This window comes from Ovis aries, chromosome 13 (assembly GCF_016772045.2).
Source record: "Ovis aries strain OAR_USU_Benz2616 breed Rambouillet chromosome 13, ARS-UI_Ramb_v3.0, whole genome shotgun sequence".
NCBI classification, from domain to species: Eukaryota; Metazoa; Chordata; class Mammalia; order Artiodactyla; family Bovidae; genus Ovis; species Ovis aries.
Window position 1 is genome coordinate 74,677,045 of NC_056066.1, and position 21,431 is coordinate 74,698,475.

At 56.6% G+C, this 21,431-nt stretch overlaps 1 protein-coding gene across 5 annotated transcripts; it reads right to left on the reverse strand.

Moving 5' to 3' along the window:
• Positions 1 to 597: 597 nt before the first annotated feature.
• Positions 598 to 21,340, reverse strand: ZNF335 (zinc finger protein 335). 5 transcript variants are annotated; one of them, XM_027977253.2, is made up of 28 exons: positions 21,258 to 21,340; positions 20,335 to 20,585; positions 18,829 to 19,069; positions 17,835 to 17,912; positions 17,288 to 17,593; positions 17,067 to 17,195; positions 16,062 to 16,208; positions 14,103 to 14,355; positions 13,845 to 14,025; positions 12,832 to 12,944; positions 12,044 to 12,062; positions 11,784 to 11,900; positions 11,622 to 11,698; positions 11,380 to 11,540; positions 10,435 to 10,667; positions 9,493 to 9,586; positions 9,272 to 9,366; positions 4,627 to 4,886; positions 3,704 to 3,815; positions 3,224 to 3,598; positions 2,450 to 2,592; positions 2,209 to 2,363; positions 1,981 to 2,084; positions 1,809 to 1,886; positions 1,428 to 1,511; positions 1,271 to 1,336; positions 1,109 to 1,190; positions 598 to 1,018 (listed from the first exon to the last, which is right to left on the reverse strand). In XM_027977253.2, the coding sequence occupies exons 2-28, from the start codon at positions 20,533 to 20,535 to the stop codon at positions 891 to 893; spliced, it is 4,032 nt and encodes a 1,343-aa protein (XP_027833054.2). In that variant the 5' UTR covers positions 20,536 to 20,585; positions 21,258 to 21,340; the 3' UTR covers positions 598 to 890. The 5 variants fall into 5 exon arrangements, with proteins under 5 accessions (XP_027833054.2, XP_042086142.1, XP_042086141.1 ...); XM_042230208.1 differs by having other exon boundaries at positions 21,248 to 21,340; XM_042230207.2 differs by lacking the exon at positions 21,258 to 21,340 and adding an exon at positions 20,763 to 20,984.
• Positions 21,341 to 21,431: the final 91 nt, after the last annotated feature.

Sequence of the window (21,431 nt, forward strand, 5' to 3'; positions counted from 1 at the left end):
GAGCCGCTCGCAGGACCGCGGCCCTCCACTGCACACCCAGGCGCACCTTCTCATGGCCTCTGGGCCTTCGCACCCGGCCCCGGGCTCCAGGATCTAACTTCTCATCCTGCTGTTCTCTGCTTGTGCCCAGGAAGTCTGAAGGGTCCAGAGGCAGCGTCAACCATCTGTAAGCCCCGAGCTCCCACAGCCAGTAGCAGCTTCACCGACACCTCTGGGGAGCGGAGGGCGGGTAGAAACTAGATGCCTGGAGCCACCAGTGAGTGGGCAGCCGGCTGTGTTCTACAGTCAAGGGCCAGGAGCAAGTTCAGATCCAAGGCAAGGAGCCAGTGCTCCCCTGGGGCTGGGGAGGAAGCAGCATCTGAAGGTGCTGTCCACTTTCCCCAGCCTAGCCATCTTTCCGGATACCAGGCCGCTGCCCCACGAGTCTGCCCTCCTGGGCCACTGTACTTACAGAGGCGGGGCAGGGTGCACCTCTGGCCGGGCAGCTCCCACCTCAGTCCCACCCTTGTGGACTCTAATAGGCTCCTCTTCCTGCTTCCTAAGGCCTTGCCTGGTTCCAGCTGTAGCAGCACATGGACAAAGGGAGTGGGCCAAGGCTGGACTCTGGTCCCTTTATTGAGCCTGAGAGACCAGTGGATACATACCAACAAAAATAAATTTCTCTCCCGAAGCCTGCCTGCAGGCTGGGGCCCCCAGCGTGTCCCGGCTGGTGCCCATGGCTGTCCCCAACCCCAGCAGCACAGGTCTGGCTCCCCAGGAGTGACAGGATGCTGGCTGCTCAGTATCTGGAGAGCCTAGGTGGAGCAGGGAGGGAGTCCCTGCGGGCCTCCACCCGCAGCAAGGCAGGCCCCATCAACATCCGTGGTCTGCGCTGGGCTCCTGGGGCTCGCTCAGTCATCGCTCAGGGTGATGACGTCGTATTCGATGCCCTGGTGCTGCAGCTGTTGAATGTGTTCAGGCACAGCCTCCTCTGTGCCAAAGAGGCCCTGGGCTTGGGCCATGGCAGCGTCGGCCACCGCTGCCGGGGAGGGGAGACGACGGTGACCTGAGGCCCAGGAACGAGGCCTGGCTCCCAGGCCCCCAAGGCCTTCAGGGTCTAACCCCGTACCTGTGACAGCTGAGTGTGCCGCAGCCTCAAGCTGGGCCTGGGTGACCAACTGCTGGCCCGGGGACACAGGCACGTACTGGATCTGGAGAAGGAAGCTGGTGAGACATGGCCTCAGAGGCCCCCGCCCGGGCCCCTGCTCCTCTGCGTCCCCAAAGGTTCTACCTGGGACTCCTGAAGGAAGGGGGCCCCTTGCTCATACTGGATGTGTGTGATCTGGCCCTCCTGTACCTGGAGAGAGGAAGCCTGCGTAGTGATCACAGGAAGGAGGTGTCGGTGCCTCTCCGCCCCGCTCCCCTGGCCTTGTCCCAGCCTGGCCTACCTGGATGTGATGGCCCTCGGGCACCACCACATATTCCTGGGGAAGGAGCTGCTGCACTCCATCCGGGGAAATGATGTACTGTACCTGAGAAGGGAGAAGAGGCAGGCGCTGACAGCCCGTCCCCAGGAGCTTCACAAGGAAGGCAGAGCAGGGTGGCCAGGGACACCCACCCCATCAACAATGGCAACTGCAAGGACGGACCCCCAGAGGGGTCATTTACAAAGTATTGTCCCCCCTCCTCCTGGGGGGAGGATGGGCACCCCAGCCCGGGTGGTCAGCAGCAGCAGCAGCAGCTCACCTCTCCTGGGAGCAGGGCTTGGGGGTGGGGAGGGTGGGGGAGGATGGGCGCCCCAGTCCGGGTGGTCAGCAGCGGCAGCTCACCTGGCTATCAGACGCCACCAGGTGCTGGACCATCTGGCCGTCCGCCGTGGTGATCTCTTGGATATAGGCGGCTTCCTCCTGTCACGGCCAGGCCAGCTCTAGCTTCAGATTTCTGGGTGCCCCCACCCCTGTCCCCAACCTGCCAGTGGGGCCCCCAAACTCAGGCGCTCACCGGATTGCTCACTGTCTGTTCCTGGGCCACGAAGATGTGTTCTTGGCCCAGTGCCTGTTGGAGCCGCTCCGGACCCAGGACCCCGTGACTGGACTGGAAGGCAGCTGGGCAAAGAGGAGGGGGGACACTCTCTCAGGGAAACCTGACATGGCCTGGCTCCAGCCCAGCCCGAGGGCGTGCACCGGGGCAGTGGCTCCAGTCCCGCGTCCACCCTGGGGTCCTGCTCACTGTGCAGTGTGGCCAGCGTCTCGTCATCACTGTTGAGGATGATGGTCTGGGTGGGGGGCCCGGCTGGAGGACGTGCGGTGGGCGCTGCCGCCTTCCTCCCATCAGGGCTGTGGAGCCGCTGGATGTGGAACTTGAGGTGCCCATTGCGGTTGAAGCTGAAGGGGGAGGATGCAGGCTCAGGGGCGCCCCCCCCCCACCCTCCACAGGCCCGGCAGCCCCCGCAGGCTTCGCCCAGCCTCACCGCTGCCCGCAGAGCTGGCACTCGAAGGGCTTCTCATTGGTGTGGGTCAGCATGTGCCGCCGCAGGTCCTTCTTGTTCTTGGAGGCGAAGCTGCACTGGCTGCACTGGTGGGGCCGCAGGCTCGAGTGCTGTGCCATGTGGGCCTGCGGGCAGGGCGGGGGCAGCGCTGCTCAGGACAGACGGCCTGTGCTCATGGTCTGGTGCCACCTGCTGGCTCCACCATGAGGCCACTCAGCCCAGTCCCTGCTCACCCTCAGGTCACCCCTGTGAAACGCACTGGCTCAAAGAGAGGCCTCTGAAGGTCACCCCCAGCCCTGACACTCTAGGTTCTGGCCCCTCTCCCCTCACGGAGCTGTGTGAGGATTCAGCATGCAGTCAGATCTGAGAACTGGTCCTTCTCAGGGGATGGAGTCCCAGGAACCTCCCTGGGATTCTGTGACCTCAGTCTTCTGGACAACTCGTGTCTCCCCAGCTGCCTCACGTTACCACCCATCTGCTCCTGCCAACCCAGCTCAGCCATCACCTCCAGGAAGTCCCCCCAGGCACCCCAAGTCCACGTGACTCATTTCCTGTGTGTGGGCACTGCATTCACCCTGGGGACACTGTCAGGTGTTAATCCCAGGGTGGTGTGTCTCCCCACCAGACTGAACCCCCTGAGAGCGGGGGCCTTGCTGAGTCACCTCTGAGCCCAGTGGGGAACGGAAGATCCGGCCTGGAGGGTGCTCAGTCAAGCTTTGTTACACAGACGGACCAGCAGAGGAACGGGGCACCTACCCGGACCTCGGGCCACTGGCGAGCACTGAAGGGGCAGTCAGGGCACTTGAAGGCTCCCGGCCCGGCGTGGGCCCGTTTGTGACTCTCCATCTCTGCTCGGCCGGTGAAGGCCTCGGCACAGATCTTGCAGGAAAACTTCTTTGATGAGGCAGTAGCTGCAGATGGCGGCGAGGGGGGCACTACCAGGCCCAAAGGTTTGCTGGCTGCAGGAGGTGGGGAGGCAGAGCCCTGAGGGTCCCTTGACTGGTGGGTCCTGGCTGGAGCCGGGGGCTCAGGACCATCTCTGGGCAGCCCCCCATACTGCAGGAGGGGCCACTTGGCACCGGAGGCCAAGGCTTCTGTACTTGGGAAGGAGATGGAGCCGTCTGCAGTCAGCTGTGGAGAGGGGGCGGGGCGTGAGGGAAGAGGGCGGTCAAGAGGGGCGGGGGCTGGGGGAAGGACCGGAAGCAGGGGGCGGGACTGGCCCCCCTCCAGCCTCACCTGGATGTGGTGCAGCTGGGTCCCGTCGGCTGCCATGATGAAGTGCGTGCCAGCTTCTTTCAGGGTGTCACCCACGACCACGGTCTGGGCTGCCTCCCCCGGGGGCTCCTCGCTGTGGGCACAGATGCCAGGAGTGGGAAGCAGAGCTCCAGGGGAGGCTGGCGGGCTACGGGAGCCCCTTCCCTGGGAGAGCCCCCCTTTCACAGTGGACCACAACCACCACAGGCTGGCCCCAGCTCCTCCCTTTAGCAGCTGGACCTCCGCTGCCTTTTTCACAAGCAGGGACCAAGTGTCCAGTGTCCAGCTGAGCAGTGGTCATCCCCACTCCCTCATGGGCATGGAGTGATGAGATGAAGGGCTCCAGGAATCAAGCCCAAGTCTGCCCAAGCGGGGCAGGAGGAGAGGGTGAGTAGGGAAGGCAGGGCTCCTGACTCCCATCCCGTATGGAATTCAGGGCTTCCTCTGATGGCCCAGGGGTTCAGTGAACATGGAAAACGAACATTTCTACCCTAGACTCGCTCAGCCTAGAAGAACCCAAGTGCAGCGGTGGGGCCTCTGATGTCGCTGAGGAGCCCGAGCGTGTGACGAAGGTCAGAACTGGCCAGACCCCAGGGATCCAGAACCAGGAGCACATGGGCCACAGGCCAGGCTCAGATCCACAGCACATCTGACCTTCAGGGCGCTACTGCACTCCCTAAACACCCCGCCCACGGGAGTGGTTACAATTGTCAAGGAGTCCACAACTGTCAAGTGCCTGGAATTTCTTAAGCAGCCCTTACCCCGTGAGGGACACCACACCCCTACAGCCCAGTCGTTTCACATGCATTAGTGTTACCTCCTGCGAACTAGGCGTGGGTGGGCGGGGTGCTCCCCTCACTCCCCTCACTCCCCTCACCACACCTATTAATGGCCCCAGGGCTCACCTGTAAGGCGTGCCGGGAGTCGAAGTGCCCTCCTCCACGGTGGGGGCCGAAATGACACTATAGCCAGCCCCGCTGAACGGCCCAGGTGCCAGGGTGATCTGCTGCAGGTCAGGGGGCCCAAGCTGGCTCTCAGCGGCCACGCTGCCTCCTGGGTCTGCCACGTGGAGGGTGACCACCTGGGGAGTGGCGCCTGCTGGGGAGGGCTGCCCCCCAGAGGACGCTAACCCTGTGTCCACGTCCTCTGACTTCACCACGGCCACCTGCAACAGCATGACAGGCAGGGTGGGTGGCAGGAGCTGGCGTTCGAGGTCCTTTCATATCTCCGGGCCTCAAAGCTTGCCCACGCTCCAGCCGGATCCAGTGCTGCTGCTACTCACGGACACGAGCCCAGCTATGTGTTCCTGGCAACTGGAGAGACTCTAAACAAGGATGGCATAGAGCCTTACGGCCACCTAAGGACACTGGAGAGAGACTTAACAAGGACAGGATAAAGTGTTACTGCCTCCTAGGGCTATTTCAAATCCTGAAAGATGATGCTGTGAAAGTGCTGCACTCAATATGCCAGCAAATTTGGAAAACTCAGCAGTGGCAACAGGACTGGAAAAGGTCACATTTCATTCCAATCCCAAAGAAAGGCAATGCCAAAGAATGCTCAAACTACCGCACAGTTGCACTCATCTCACACGCTAGTAAAGTAAAGCTCAAAATTCTCCAAGCCAGGCTTCAGCAATACGTGAACCATGAACTCCCTGATGTTCAAGCTGGTTTTAGAAAAGGCAGAGGAACCAGAGATCAAATTGCCAACATCCGCTGGATCATGGAAAAAGCAACAGAGTTCCAGAAAAACATCTATTTCTGCTTTATTGACTATGCCAAAGCCTTTGACTGTGTGGATCACAATAAACTGTGGAAAATTCTGAAAGAGATGGGAATACCAGACCACCTGACCTGCCCCTTGAGAAACCTGTATGCAGGTCAGGAAGCAACAGTTAGAACTGGACATGGAACAACAGACTGGTTTCAAATAGGAAACGGAGTACATCAAGGCCGTATAGTGTCATCCTGCTTATTTAACTTCTATGCAGAGCACATTATGAGAAACGCTGGGCTAGAAGCAGCACAAGCTGGAATCAAGATTGCTGGGAGAAATATCAATCACCTCAGATATGCAGATGACACCACCCTATGGCAGAAAGTGAAGAGAAACTCAAAAGCCTCTTGATGAAAGTGAAAGAGGAGAGTGAAAAGGTTGGCTTAAAGCTCAACATTCAGAAAACGAAGATCATGGCATCTGGTCCTATCACTTCATGGGAAATAGATGGGAAACAGTGGAAACAGTGGCAGACTTTATTTTTTTGGGCTCCAAAATCACTGCAGATGGTGACTGCAGCCATGAAATTAAAAGACGCTTACTCCTTGGAAGGAAAGTTATGACCAACCTAGATAGCATACTCAAAAGCAGAGACATTACTTTGCCAACAAAGGTCCGTCTAGTTAAGGCTATGGTTTTTCCAGTGGTCATGTATGGATGTGAGAGTTGGACTGTGAAGAAAGCTGAGTGCCGAAGAATTGATGCTTTTGAACTGTGGTTTTGGAGAAGACTCTTGAGAGTCCCTTGGACTGCAAGGGGATCCAACCAGTTCATTCTGAAGGAGATCAACCCTGGGATTTCCTTGGAAGGAATGATGCTAAAGCTGAAACTCCAGTACTTTGGCCACCTCATGCAGAGTTGACTCACTGGAAAAGACCCTGATGCTGGGAGGGACTGGGGGCAGGAGGAGAAGGGGATGACAGAGGATGAGATGGTTGGATGGCATCACGGACTCGATGGACGTGAGTCTGAGTGAACTCCGGGAGTTGGTGATGGACAGGGAGGCCTGGCGTGCTGCAATTCATGGGGCTGCAAAGAGTCGGACACGACTGAGCGACTGGACTCAACTGAACTGAGGGGCACTGGAGAGACTTAACAAGGACAGGATAAAGTGTTACTGCCCCATAGGGGCCCTGAAGAGACTTTACAAGCACAGGATAGAGCATTACTGACCCCTATGGGCACTGGAGAGACTTAACAAGGACAGGATAGTGTTACTGCCCCATAGGGGCACTGGGTAATGTCTCCAGACAGTTTTGATTGTCACAGTTGGGTGGGTGGGTAGGGGGCAGGGGGTTGGATACTGGCCCCTAGCTGGTAGAAGCCAAAGAAAGTGAAGTCACTCAGTCGTGTCCGACTCTTTGCAACCCAGTGGACTATAGCCGGCTAGGCTCCTCTGTCCATGGGATTCTCCAGGCAAGAATACTGGAGTGGGTTGCCATTTCCTCCTCCAGGGGATCTTCCCAACCCAGGGATCGAACCCGGGTCTCCTGCATTGCAGGCCAATGCTTTATCTGACGTGGAATTATCCAGCCCAAAGCGCCATGGTTAAGAAATCCTGAGGCAGAACAAGTGACAGGCCAGTAAGAAAAAACAATCGTCAGAGCTCTACCTCACACCTTACTCCAAAGTCTGCTTCAAATGGATTAAAGACTGAAACATAAGAAATAAAACTCAAGATCGATTAGAAGAAAATACAAGTATTTCTGTAATCCTTGGCGTGAGAAGATGTTCCTAATCATGACAGAAGATGTTAAAACTTACAGCAACATGAATCAGAAAATGAGACCAGGAAACAAAGACACCTGGGGTGGGGGGGGGGATGGTATTTAACAATGCATATCAGAGATAAAAAGTGGCGTTCCCGTACATACAAAGAGCCCTTGCAAAGTGATAAGACGACTAATAATTTACAAGCAGGTAAGTGAGAGAAAATAAAGGGGTCTATGAACATACAGAAGCTCGATCTCTCTTCTGATCACAAAGTTATCAGTTAAGACCCTGACATACGTGTCTGGGACATGAGGAGACTGATGAAGACGGCCGTGCAGCTCTGGCGAGGCAGTGGGGAAGCATGCTCTAGTGGCAGTCATGTGGTGACACGTGTTTTCATTTTTTAAATTTTTATTTATTTGGCTGCAGCAGGTCTTAGTTGCCGCATGTGGGATCCAGTTCCCTGATCAGGGATCAAACCTGGCCCCTGTGCCCTGGAAGCAAGGAGTCTAAGCCACCAGACCACCAGGGAAGTGCTGACACATCATTTTAGAAGGAGTCAGGCTTGGGGTGGGACCCACTGATTCTGTTTCTAGGAGGCTTCTTTTAACCCCACCACTAAAATACATGTTTATGAACACCAGAAAATACATGTTCACGGAAGCACTGCCTTGAGCTCCTGAAAGACTGGAAACCATGCGCAAATAAAGGACTGACAAGATAAGCTTCAGAACACCCCCAAGACGGAATGAGGTGGAGACGTCAGGAAGGAGTGGACATGTGTGCGCGGCCAGGCTGCAGAGGGAAGGAGAGCTAGGCTGTCCGTAAGCACAGATGCCATGACCCTACTGTTTAGAGATCAGAAGGTGTCTGTGTTACCGAGCACCTGGACACAACTCTGCAGAAATGCTTATTAACCTGTTAACAGTGGAAATGAAGGCGAGGGGAGGAAACTTAAAGATGTTCACCCTCTGAACAGAACATTTCTTAACACTCATTTTGGGTTTATAAAAACAAGCATATGTTTTTGTAGTCAGAAGCAAAATGCGTGATACTGGCATGAGAATGGCAAACAGATTGAAAGAGAAGACCTTGTCTAGAAACACAGGGAATCTACTGCGTGAAAAAGGGGAGGTTTCAAGTGACTGGGGAAGTTAGAGGATTCCATCTACTGCACTGACAACTTTTGGGAAAAAAATAAAGTCAGTCCCCTACCTTTATGCATATACCAAAAATAAATTCCAGGTGGAGTAAAGACTTAAGTGTAAAAAACGAGACACTAAGAAGAAAATACCAATGAATGTTTATATGATCTTGAGGTGAAGAGGCTTTTCTAAGGATGATACCACAAGCAAAAACTATAAATACACTTAACTATCTAAAAATCTAAAACTTCTGCCTACCCGCAAATGCTACAAACTAAAGCCTATGAAGATTTCCAGGTTCAAAACAGGCCCCCTCGTCCACGGAGCTCTGTCCCCCTGGCAGCATGTTACTGTTCCAAGTTCTTGGAATTGATCATCTCAAACACACAGATTCCATCCTTCCAAGAGGCTAAGAGACAGGAGGTGCTGACAGACCTTTCCCTGCCTTAGAGAAGCATGGAGAAGTGCGGGGAGGCAGCTGGGGGCAGCGAGAAGTCAAGATGATGAACTTGGGGCGGACGTGCTGGGTTTAAGGTGTCTGAACCCCGTGAGAGGTCAGAGAAAGCTGTGGGAACCTCTGGCCTGTGGGAGGTGGCACGGAGTGAGGACGCTGGGCTAGCTGGGAAGCTGGTTCAGAGCCCTGAGCACAGTGTGGCGCTTACTGCTCAGCATGCTGGGTGTCGCTGGTGACTCCAGGGTGTGGAGTGGAGACCGTCTGCCCTCCCTGGTCTCCTGGGCCTCCCTGGCATGGCGGCCCCCCTCCCCTGCACCTGCCCACTGGGGTCCAGTGGATCCATCTCCCACTACCTGCGAGCTCCCTGAGGGCAGGGCATGTCTGTTTCACCATTTGCCTCCGCTCCCAGTGTCCAGCGCAGAGCTGACACCCAGGGTGCAGCCACGCTGGGAAGGAGCTCACCTGCAGGGCTGTGCCACTCAGCTCCCGCTGAGTGCTCATGTTCAGCAGCAGGTCCAAGGCTGTCTGCGTGGCCACAGCTGTCGACTCCGCAGTCCCTGGGTCGGGTGGAACTTGAGCCTTAGGAAGAGCTGGAAAACTGGCACCCAAGCCCCCTCCCCACCAGCTTCTGGCCCCCACCAGCACGAGCCCTGTCCCTGCTCCCACTCTCCTGCAGAACTCACCTGGCTGATAAATGATGGTGGCACCACCCAGGGTGTCGGAACAGAGCAGTGGGGGGGTCTCAGGGGACTGGAAAGGTGCAGCCTCTGAGGGGATCTGCGGGGTGGGAATATAGCCAAGGGTGACAGGGGGCAGCTCAGATTCAAGACACCTCCTGTGTCTTGAAGTGTCAGATACTTCACATCTATTGGGCTTGTTTGATCCTTACTCTCTTCAAGATATTTACCAGTTCCACGTTACAATGAGCTGACTAAGGTTAAGGATCCCCCGGCTAGTGAGGAGAACTGGGGCTTGAACACAAGGCTGGCTGACTCCAGAGCCCCTCTGCTCTGCCAGCACATTGTGGTGGTCCATCTTTAGGGGCTAGGAGGGGGCAGGCAACATACTCAGCCACAAGACTGTCTTTCTCAGCCTGCTTTGCAGCTGGATAAAGCGTGGCCATGTAGCTAAGCAGGAGCTTCTGGTAAAGTTCATGAGGAAGATAAGATGGATAGACGGCAGGCATCCTTTTTCCTCTTCCCCCATCCCTTCCTCCTGCTTCTTGTCTGGGATGGTGAGAAAGGCTGGAGCTCCTGCAGCTATACTGGACCATGAGGCAACCACAAAAATGGGAACCATATGTGTAGGAAGATACACTGAGAGAGTGTGGTCCTTGATGACTGACCAGGGAGCTGCCACAGCAGCCCTGGGCTGCTCCCCTTTGGACTCCTTTTGTGTGAGAGAATAATAAACTATTACCACGACCTGGCTACTGACACTTCCGTTCTCTATTACTAGCACTGGAAAGCCCACCCCTCCTTGGAGCTTAGGACAGCACCCTTCACCCTCAGGGCTCATTTCATTGTACCCGAGGTGCTGACGAGGACCCTGGGGCTGGGGGAGGCGGCGTCACATGGCCTCGGGGCCCATGTCCCCCAGCCCTTCTACCCGCTGCCTGTGCTTACCTCGGGAGGTCCTGGGGAGCCGGCGGGGGGCCCAGGGGCCGTGCTGTGCTGCTGCTTCAGCTCCTCGATCTGCTGCAGGGAGAAGAAGGGGCGGCGGCGGGAGGGGGGCTCCTCGGGGTGGCGCCGCCCCCACTCCTCGAAGCTGCTGGCGTGCCGGCAGCGCACATGCAGCCGCAGGTTCTTCTTGTGCCGCGTGCTGAAGTGGCAGTACTCGCAGGCAAAGGGCTTGGCCCCTGCAGGCACATCAGGAGGCGTCCTTGCAATCGCCCGCCCCCTCGGGGAACATTTCTGTGACCCCAAGGACCCCTCCAGCTGACTCCCAGCACCATGCTCCCAAGCGCAGGGAAAGCACGCTCTGTCCTTGCTGGTGGGCAGGACAGAGACCGGCCAGATCTCCCTCTGCACTCACGGCCTTCCTCCGAGCACCCAGTTCAAGGTCACGTGACCACACCTCTCCCCCGACTTGCTTCCCCAAAAGGAGCTGGGAATCTGGCTGAGGGCACCCCTGGCTCCCTTTCTCTAGCCTTCCCTCGTGTGCCTGCCAGAGGGCCAGGCACCAAGAAGAGGTAACTTCTGCCACCCATCTTCTATGGCTTCCTCTGGTGAGGGCAGGGCCTATGTAAGACCTGTCTCGAGTGCCAGGCCCAGAATGGACAGGGCTCAGGGAACAAATGGTTTTATAACAACCACAGAGTTGGCATTCTGATTCTCTCCTTTCACAGCTAAGAAAGGCTCAGAGAAGGCAAAGACCAATCCCGGGTCATACAGAGAAGAGCTGGCTGAGCTGGGATCTGAGCTCAGGTGAGCGACAGTGGGGTGGGGTGGCAACTCCTTCCACTGAAGAGCTGGGGCTGCCGGGGTTGGGGGGTGGGGGGATGGCTGACAAGACAGAGCCGAGCCTCCACTACAGGGCCCTGCTGTGTTGAGGGGTGGGGCCAGCCAGACCTGTATGCTTGACAGCCACGTGGGATAGCAGGAAGTCCTCTCGGAAGGTGCGATAGGGGCAAAAGCTACACTTGAAGGGCTTGTCACTGACGTGGGACAGCTGGTGGTTGAGCAGCGCCTTCTTGTCCTCGCAAACAAACTCGCAGAACTCGCATTTGAACCTGGAGGTGGTTGGAGTGGCGAGAGCTCAGCAGTGGGGCATGGCGGGGCGCTGCAGCCCCAGGGGCTCTTTGGGGGTGTACCTGCGGTTGGCAACAGCCTGGATGTGCGTGAGCAGGTGCATCTTGAAGGTGTAGCGCTTCTTAAAGGACTTTCCACACTGCAGGGGGTGGGGTGGGTTAGATGAGGGAGCCGCCCCCCAGCAGGCCCCCTCAAGCCCCAGCCCTGCACTCAGCCCCACCCACCTTGTCGCACATGTGGGGCTTCTCGGTGCTGTGTGTCTTCATGTGCTGAGTGAGTCTCTTTTGCATGGGGTAGACACGGCCACACACGGGGCAGGGGAAGGAGCTCAGCTTTGGGGTCTGGGAAGGGGCAGAAGGGGCCGGGTGGACACAGAAGGCAAGCAGGGAGGGTGAGCCCATGCCTGAGCCTCCCGCCCCCACCCCTCCACCCCACGGGCAGCCCACAAGCAGGCGCCCTTCCCAGGCCCGAGCCCCTGACTCACCGGGTCTGGCCTCTTTTTCCTAGGGGAGAAAGATGCAGGAGTCAGACCATCAAGTGCCCAATCCCACCCCAGACCCTCTCCCATCGACAGGACCCAGTCTCAGCCCTGACCCTAGCCCCCTTCTGTGAGAAGGGCATCCCCCACTGGAGCTCACTGGAGAAAATGTGAAGAGGCATGCGGTAAGTAAGTTCAACTTAACTTTAGGAACAAGCCATTCTCTCTGTCACAAAACACATTTGTGTTTTTAAGACTGAGAAATTATGCAGCGATAGAGAGATGCCGAACCAAGTGCTTGTTCAACCTGGTATTCCTAATCTCATGCGGACAAAGGACTCCTCCTTCCTTTTTATTTGTATTTTTAAAGAAAAACCTCTAAGAGGGAATCCCCTGATGGTCCAATGGTTAGGGCTCGACACTTCCACTGCTGGGGTCTGGGTTCAATCCCTGGTCAGAGAACTAAGAACTTGCAAGTCATGCCAAAGAGAAAGAAAGAAAAAGGTGTAACAGAGAACTGGCTTTAGATCCTTCTCCGAGCCCCTTTAGGTACACGATTTCCTTTAATCACCTCGACAATGACAGTCCCCAATTTACAAAGCTTGAAGCAGGAAAGAGACCGAATAAGAGACCTCCAGGCGGCCCCGTGGCCCTGCTCTGAGCCAAGTGATCTGGGATGAACTGTCTGCCGTTCCCATGTCTGTCATGTGCTGCGAAGGGGCTGACCCAGAGCAGGGGCTCAGTATGCGGGAACTGGGGTCACCCCGGGCCTCTGCCTCCCCAGCCCTACTGACCGATCCCGGCTGTGCACAGCCGCGTGCCGGATGACGTCCTTCCGATAGACGCTGGTGTAGCTGCATTTGTCACACTTGTAGGGCTTACTGCCCACGTGGTTGAACATGTGCTCCTGGGAGACAGGCAGAAGGATAGGGCTGGGACATAACCTGCCTTCCTGCCCACCTGCCCTGTGCCTACAGCCTTAGAGTTGTCCCTCCCCACTGCACCTCGGAACAATCCCTGCTCCCCACCCTTCCTGTCGAGGTCCAAAGAACAACCTCTAGGCCCAGTCTGAGGGAGGAAGCACCGTGTGTGCAGAAAGCACAGAACTCGGGCCCTCGGAGCTCGAGGTATTCCCAGCCCCGACGATGCCCAGTTCCACTCTGGCCAAGCCAAGCTGTAGCTTCCTGGGGCAGTAAAATGGGACCTTTTGAGTCTCCTGGTGGCGCAGTGGAATAAGAATCTGCCTGCCAATGCAGGGGACACACATTCAGTGCCTGGCCCAGGAAGGTTCCACATGCTGTAGAGCAACTAAGCCTGTGTGCTGTACCTATGAAGCCTGATGCCTAGAGCCTGGGCCCCACAATGAACAGTATACCCCGCTCACAGCAACCAGAGAAAGCCTACACAGAGCAACACAGACTCAGCGCAACCAAAAACAATAATAATTAAAAAATGGGATTCTTAACACTTAAGACCTCATTGGGCTACATGAGGATGACATCAGAGCATCTACAAGGTACAAGGCAGGCTCAAGCTGCTGCAGGCCCACAGGCACCTCTGGGCAGATGGTGAAAAGGACCTGCTGGAGACTGTAACACAGTGAAGGCGATTAAAGCAGTGTTCCGGCCACCTGCCAGGTGTGCTGGTGGTTAGGCAAGTCTAAGACATAATGTGACTCTGCAGCGGGCAGCCTGCAAAAGGACACGCTCGCCCTGGAGACGGGGCAGGAAGGGGCCCGTCACCGCCACTCCCCTTCAGGGCCTTCTCCCAGCCAGCGTCCCTTCCTGCCCCGGTCCCCCCGCCACACCTTGAGTGAGGACCAGCGACGGGAGCGGTAGCTGCACTGCAGGCACTTGAAGAGCTGGGGGTTGCCGGCCTCATGGGAGTTGACGTGGAAGCGCAGATCCTCGTGGGACAGGAAGCGGGAGCCGCAGATGCGGCACAGGAAAGGCCGCAGGAGCGGTTTGGGTGACTTGTAATAGTACCTGCTAGGAGAATGTTGGAGGAGGTCTGGAATGGCCGGGCTGCCACCCCCGACCCTCAGCCCTCATCTTGGCGCCCGTACTTGCGGTATTTCTTGCCAAGGAAGCGCCTGGAGGGCCGACCACGACGGCGGGGCAGGGCGTCAGCCTCATCCTGGAAGGACGAAGCTGCGTTCCTTGCATCTGACTGGCTCACACTGGGTTCCACGTGGGCCCGGTTGGCCTTGCCCAGGGCCACCAGGCGTCCCCGCCCTGAGGAGCTGGGTGCCTCGGGGTCTTGTGGCTCCGGAGGGCTCTGTCCACTTTGTGAACTCACTAAAGGCTCTCCTTCCACACCTGCCACGGACACACCAGGACAGATGTGGACAGGTGTGTCAGAGCCAGTCAAGATACACCCCCACACACACCGTCACAGACCACTGATGGGCACAGCAGGCTGCGGGACAGATGCAGGCAGCCGTGATTAGACAGCATCCCCTCCTGCAGCTGTCAGCACCGCACGCCTTACACGGGACAGTCTGGAGCAGCACTGGGAGAGCCAGGACCTCCTGCCAGAAGACCTGCCTGCAGGCTGAACTTGGTCACCAATCTGCTGTGTGTCCTCAGGCAAAATCCCGCCCCTCTCTGAGTCTCCTTTTCCCCCATCTGTCAAAGGGAAGTAACTGTTGCTCTTGTGACCTCACAGGGACATTCTAAGATCTGGGAAGCAACAGGAACACTTAATCACTGGTTTTCCCGGGGGAGGCTGGGAGGCTGAACAGCAGATGGGAGGGAGGGAGGAGACATCACGGCACAGTTGCAAAGCCTCTGTCATCAAAACATCAGAATATGCTGCCTATTCAAAACCACTATTTCACTGTAATGTTTTAAAAATTCAAAACATATTTTTTAAAAAATCCAAAATATTTTACAGGAAATGCTGGTAACATCTTGTTTCTAACAGGATATTCAGGTGCATTCACTTGTGGAAATTCACTGACCTGGGTAAAGAACCTGGCAGCCAGCGCAAGGCACACAGGCTCGATCCCCGATCTCGGAAGATCCCACATGCTGTGGAACAACTAAACCCTGCGCCAACTGCTAAGCCTATGCTCTAGAGCCTGGGAGCCACAATGACTGAGCCTGCGTGCGGCAAGTACTGAAGCCCGTGAGCCCTTAGAGCCTGTGCTCCGCAATAAGAGAAGCCACGGCAATGAGAAGGCTGCGCATCACAACTGGAGAAAAGCCCTCGAAGCAACGAAGACTCAGCACAGTCAAAAATAAACACACACAGAAAATTTTTAAAAAATTCACTGAGCTGTGCAGTTAGCATACATGTGCCTTCCTGAACATATATCTCAGTAAAAAGTTACTTTACAAAGACGACTAGGGACTTCCCTGGCGGTACACGGGTTAAGACATGGTGCTTCCAATGCCAGGGGTGTGGGTTTGATCCCTGGTTGGGGAACTAAGGTCTCACATGCCATGAGGTGTAGCCAAAAATGAAAAGAAAAAAAGAACACTAAAAAAATATAACCACTCCTCCACACACACAACTGCATGTACAAAGACCACTACCTTGTATTTCTGGCATGACAATCCTAAGCGGCAGGTACCATCACCTCATTCACAACATGGGAAGGAGAGATTCAAGAGGCAAAGCGACCCACTCCAGGTCACATAGCTGGTAGGAGGCAGAGCTGGCATTCTGTCCATGGCAGTCTCCCCCGTCCCAAGCCTGTCACGCTCCAAATCCGTGCTGCTCTGACATCGTCTCAGACCTCAGACTTCTTGTTTTAATAATAATTAGCTCAGTTGTAAATATTCCAACTTCCATGCTGTGACAGCTTCTCACCGAAAAGCCTTATCGGACAGCTGATGTATCTTAACCCTCGAGCTTGGCAGGGGAGGGCTTTCCCCGTCACCAGGAGGCTGATAGGTCAACCCAGTGGGTCTGAGACTTGCTGTTTTGCACAGCACACTCCATCCCCAGGCTCCACGGAAGCAAGCAGGGAACGAGGCCACCCCTGGGCCCCACCCGCACCCCTAGGCCCCACTCTCACCATCTGGGAGATCCAAGGTCTCCAGGTGAGGCAGCTTCCGGGGCCGGCCAGGTCTCCTGCGGGGTCTCAGGGTACTGGGGGTGGGGCGCTGGGGCCGCAGCTGCCGGCCCCGGGGCTCGTCATCTGCAGGGTTATAGTCACTGTCTTCTGTGGGGAAAACAAGAGAAGGAGGGCTGCAGCCTTGACCTTTCAGCCCTGACCCCTTGTCAGCTTCCCTGGAAAGAGGTCCACTTCCCCATCCCTGCCTGCTCCTCCTTCCAAACCCACCAGTGATGCCGCCTCTAGGAAGCCCTCCTGATGTTCCCCTAGCTGACTGTCAGTACTCGTCTTTGAGGCCCTGCAGTCCTTTCTCTGGACCATTCTTAACACCTACCATTAGCTCATATGTACCTTAATGTAATTCAGAAAAAAAGTGCCCCTTCCTCAACACACTTTATAGTCATTGTTTAGAAAAAAAGTGTCTAGTCATTCAAGCCTACAAAGTATGACTATGCTACCGATTAAAGGAGCTGCTCGCTGTGACTCTTGAGCATTCAAAATGTACCTAGTCTAAACTGAGGCATAAACTGAGGTATAATTAAGTATAAAATACATATCAGATTTCCAAACATTACAATGAGAAAAAGTAAAAATAATTTACTAATAATTTTTTATAATGATTGCATACTGAAATTAGATTTTAGACATAATAGGTAAATAAAATATATGACTGATTTAAATTCATCTTTTTACTTTAATACAGCTACTAAAAAAGCACACACGTGGCTCGCATTCTGCTTCTGCTGGACAAATGGGACGTGACCCTTGGACACAGTGCTGTTTCTCAGTGCACAGTCTGGATAACTGCACATGAAGCTCCTGGTCCCAAAGCCCCAACTCCTCCTATCTTCTGCTGGAGGCGCTCCTGGCTGCGCCTGTGCCAATTCCTCTTCCCTGGCCCTTCATGTGGGCCAGAGGGAGCTCAGTATATGCAGATGTGGGAGGGCAGCAGGTCTGGGAACCTACCCTCCAGGTCATCGATGGCACCAGCATCTATGATGTCGTCGTCGTCTTCCTCCTCTGGGCCCTCTTCCTCCTGGGGCTGGGCCGAGCTGCCCGACTTGCGCGGACGCCCCTTCTTACCAGCTGCTGCTGCTGGGGGTGGGGGAGCAGGGTACAACAAGCTTGTCAAGTCTGACTCTTGGCACCCCATGTGTGGGCGGGCAGGTCAGCCGCTATCAACGCACCCGGGCGGAAGTGCCGCTCCCGCATGTGGCGCAGCAGCGTGGCCTTGGTGCTGCTCCGGTACTGGCACATCTTGCACTTGAACTGCTGCACCACCACCACCTCCATCATGGCCTCCAGGCTCTGCAAGTCCGGCTCCTCGGCGCCAGAACCCAGGGGGGGCTGCGCCGGGGAGCTGGGCCCACCCTGCGCATCCTCTGGTGGCTCTAGGCACGTGGACGTGGATGTGGGGCCATCGGCCAGGGCCTCGATGGCTGCCAGGCTATGGGCCAGGGTGGAACTGGACATCGGTGATGCCATGGGGGCGCCTGGCGGGGGTGGTGAAGGAATCAGAGGGAAGTGGAGAGGGAGACTGGCCATGAGCTACCACTGCCCCTCTCAGGCAAGCCCAGGGGTCCTAGAACCCACGCCCACCATAGTAACCATGGGGAAACCGAGAGGCCAGGGGCAGCGGATAACCTGCCAAGATCACACAGTGAGTGCGGCAGAGCCTTCCTGTCCTACCCCCACCCACGGCAGGGCTCCTTGGGCCTGGTGCTGGGCTCTTACCATCGTCTGGTCCCTGCAGGATCAGGTACCGTGTGGCCTCGGCCCCGCTGCCCTCCGCACTGGTCACAGTGATGCAGCCTAGGCAGAGACAGGAGGGGCAGATGCCCTGTTGATAAGGACAACCGTCATGCCAACACTCACTCCGATTCACCCATGTGACTGTGAAATCGGCTGCCCCGTGACCCACCTCCCGTCCAGGGCAGGGCTGTTGGGACGTCTGGGATGTGTGACATGCTGGCCCCGCAGCCAGTCCACAGCTGTCCGCCTTTTAACCACTGCACCTGGAAGGTCTCCCTCTTTTCCTCCCCAGTGTTCTCTAAGGTTAAGGCCCAGCTGTTGCACCACTTTCTTAGGACTGGCTTTTGAGACTACCTCAGGGCCTTTCCAAGTGCTACGACCCTTACACAGATCTCTGATAAGCACCAGCTTCGGAGTCAGACTGAGCTTATGGCCCAACACTTGCTGATGACAGTGGCTGTGTTGGCTTACATCCTCTGTGCCTCGGTTTCCTCATCTAGACTGTGAGAACAGTAGCAGCAGGTACTGTTCAGGGTTACCAAGAGGATCAATGACCTACTGCTGCAGGTAGAGTGTTTAGAACAGACTCCAGTGCAAAGTCAGGTATTCTGTGCTGAATCGCTCAGCTGTGTCTGACTCTTTGCGACCCCATGGACTATAGCCCACCAGGCTCCTCTGTCCATGGGATTCTCCAGGCAAGAATACTGGAGTGGGTAGCCATGCCTTTCTCCAAGGGATCTTCCTGACCTAGGGATCAAACTCGGGTCTCCTGCACTGCAGGAGGACTCTCTACCATCTGAGCCACCAGGAAAGCCCCAAAGTCAGGTAAATCCTCATGTCATTTAGTACTATGAGATGGGGTTACTGCCTCCACATTACAACCTCAGAGTGATAAAGTTATCTGCCTGAGTCTGCACAGCTGGTTCTGTAGGGAAACCCTGGAGGGGCAACTCTTGCCCACCAGGGCCTGACTCACTCCGGATGAGGTCGGGCCCGATGGTGGACTCGATGATCTTGTCAATGGCCGAGCCCAGGTCCGAGGAAGAAGCCGTACAGTCGGACACCAGCATGTTGGGGTCTGGCACTGCACTGGAGTGCACCAGGGCTGGGGGGCCGCCCGTCACCCCTGCCACTGGCCCGCGGGAAACAGAAGATGAGTCAGGGAGGTAGCCATGGGGTAGGGGGTCTGTGCTGGAGCTGCTCTCAGATACCTCCTCCTGGGGGTCAGGAAACAGGGAGAGAGGAAGCTTAGGAGCCAGGGATGGGGCTCCTTAGGGGCCCAAGGATATGGAGAGTGGAGCCACCCAACACCCTCATCCACACAGAAGACCAGTGGGAGAAGCCCTCTAGTCACGGAGCCTCCCCAAAAACAAGCCCCAGGGTCCCTGGGTCTGATCAGGTATAATGCCCCACGTCTCCTGCCCCCACACAATAGTCAGGTGAAGCTGGTTTCACCATGCTGTCAATGAGCTGTTCCCTCTGCCTTCAAACGCTTCATAGCATCACACCACGGCTAATTCCTACTCAGACACTCAGCTGGTACCTCTCCTGGGAAGCTGATCCTGATCCCCAAGGCCAAGTTAGGACCCCTCTATCCTCAGCATTTTAGTTGCCTGTGTCCCCCCATCACTTGATGGTTCACTCTGCGGTATTACGGCTCCCAAGTCAGATTTCATTAGGGCCAGAACCACTTCTCTCTTGTCTCTTGCTATAACCCCAGGGTCGAGCACAAACTGGGCACATGCCAAGTCCATCTCTGCTGAGCCAGTGAAACCCCTGGAGCCCCAAAGTGGAGGCTGTTGTTGTGTGCTGTTGATGTGATGTCCTAAAAATGATCACTATCTGACAAATAATGACAATGGTGAGGGTGTGGATATTTACTGAGTGTTTATCACATGTTGAGCCCCGTGTTAACTGCTTTGCATATATTCATTTAACTCTCAAAAAAAAAAAAAACAACTTTCTGAGGCAGACATTTATTATTCCCACTTTACACATGAGAAAACTGACAGCTAAAGCCTGGGGAGCTTATCTAAGACCACAGAGCTAGGAGGTGGCAGAGCCATGAGACTATGTTATAAAGCGTTTCCAAGAAAATATCTGGTGGCAGCTCACAACGGAGCACCCTCAGGAATAGGTATTTCTGCTCCATTTTACAGACAGAAGACTGAGGCTCCAGGAAATCTCCCAGTGAATCAGCAGAAGAGCCAAGATGTGAACCAGGGCAACAGTGGAAAGCGCAGCCCACACACAGCCTAGATTTGAATCTTGACTCTGTGCGCGTTTGTTTTTCTGTAAGATGTGGAAAGAGTGGTATGTGCCTTACAAGGTACGAGATTTAAATGAGAAAACCCATGCTAGGGGCCTGGGTCACAGTAAACCATAAACAAATTATTAGCTACAAGCAAGCCTGCTGGCTGCTTCCCCGACTGCCAAGCACTGCTGCCTGCGGTCGCTGCCTCCACCCAAGCGCGGTCCATACCAGCGAGCTGCTGCCGCGGTCCGAGCTCTGCCCCACGCCGGAATCGTCGGCCTCCGCTGGCCCCGGGGCGGCCGCGGCGTCGCTGCTGTCGGCCGACACGGCTTCCGAGGTGCCCACACCCAACCCGCTCTCCGAGGGCTCCTCTGGCCGGCCAGGCCTAGGCGCCGCGTCGCTACTGCTCTCCACCTCGTTTTCCTCCATCGGCTCGGGGGGCTGTCTGAGAGGGGGGCCCAAGGTCCGGGGCCTTCACTCTGTGGGAGGAGGTGATCGGGTCTAGAACCGGTGGGCCTCATTCCCGGTCCCCGCGGCCCACTCAGCTGCGCCCATGTGCCCATTTCGCAGATGCAAACACTGAGTCGCCGACCGGGCGGGGCCTTCTAGGGTACGGCGACGGGTTGCTTCGGAAAAACAGGACCAGGAAGCCTTGCCTCCCAGGATCCGGCCCTTCCGTCATCCTTGGGAGGGTGGTCAGTGGCGGGGAATCTTGACCCTTTTCTCCTCCCCTCCACGATTCCCGCAGAGTGGTTCCCTCTACAGGCCCCGTGTGGCCTCAGTGGTTCAGCCCTCCGGGCCCCCGAGTCCCCCCGGGTGGAAGGTCGGTGGTACCGCCCGCAGGCCCCCTGGGTCAGCGGCTTGCTCCCCCCTCCCCTGGCGCCCGTGCGGAGGGGGCTGACAGAGACGGTCCCGGGGCCTGGCGACTAGGGGCTGTCCCCGGCGCTGCCTGCGCTCCAGGCCCGACGCCATCTTGTGGCGGCGCCGGGTTTCCGCTCAGGCAAGTGCGAGAGCGACTAAAGGGCCTGGGACCCCGGGGCCCTGTTCGGACAGCCCCGCCGGCCCGGGACCTCGCCGCCGGGTCTCCCCGCAGTGTGGCCCCACTTCCTGGCAGGGTGCGGTGTGGCGACCTGACTCTCACCGAAGCTCACCTGACGCTTTCGTAGCGGTGTTCCTCTCCGACTCCGGCATCGACGAGGTCGCCATCCTCTTCCCCCCCGCGGCGGAGGGACCCATCGGCCTTCCGGCGGCCGGGACTACTTCCTGCGCCGGTCCGGAGAAAGACAGGCTTCCAATGTGCTGGAACGTAGCCTCGAGGCCTGAAA

What these genes read in the sequence shown, in the direction of transcription:
- ZNF335 (XM_027977253.2), bottom strand. Translation starts at nt 20,535, where the DNA reads ATGGAGGAAAACGAGGTGGAGAGCAGTAGCGACGCGGCGCCTAGGCCT. An exon ending in AGCCCCACATGTGCGACAAG is followed by an intron (nt 11,699 to 11,783) that starts GTGGGTGGGGCT and finishes CACCCCCTGCAG; the next exon opens with TGTGGAAAGTCCTTTAAGAA. An exon ending in TGCCAGCTCTGCGGGCAGCG is followed by an intron (nt 2,364 to 2,449) that starts GTGAGGCTGGGC and finishes CTCCCCCTTCAG; the next exon opens with CTTCAACCGCAATGGGCACC.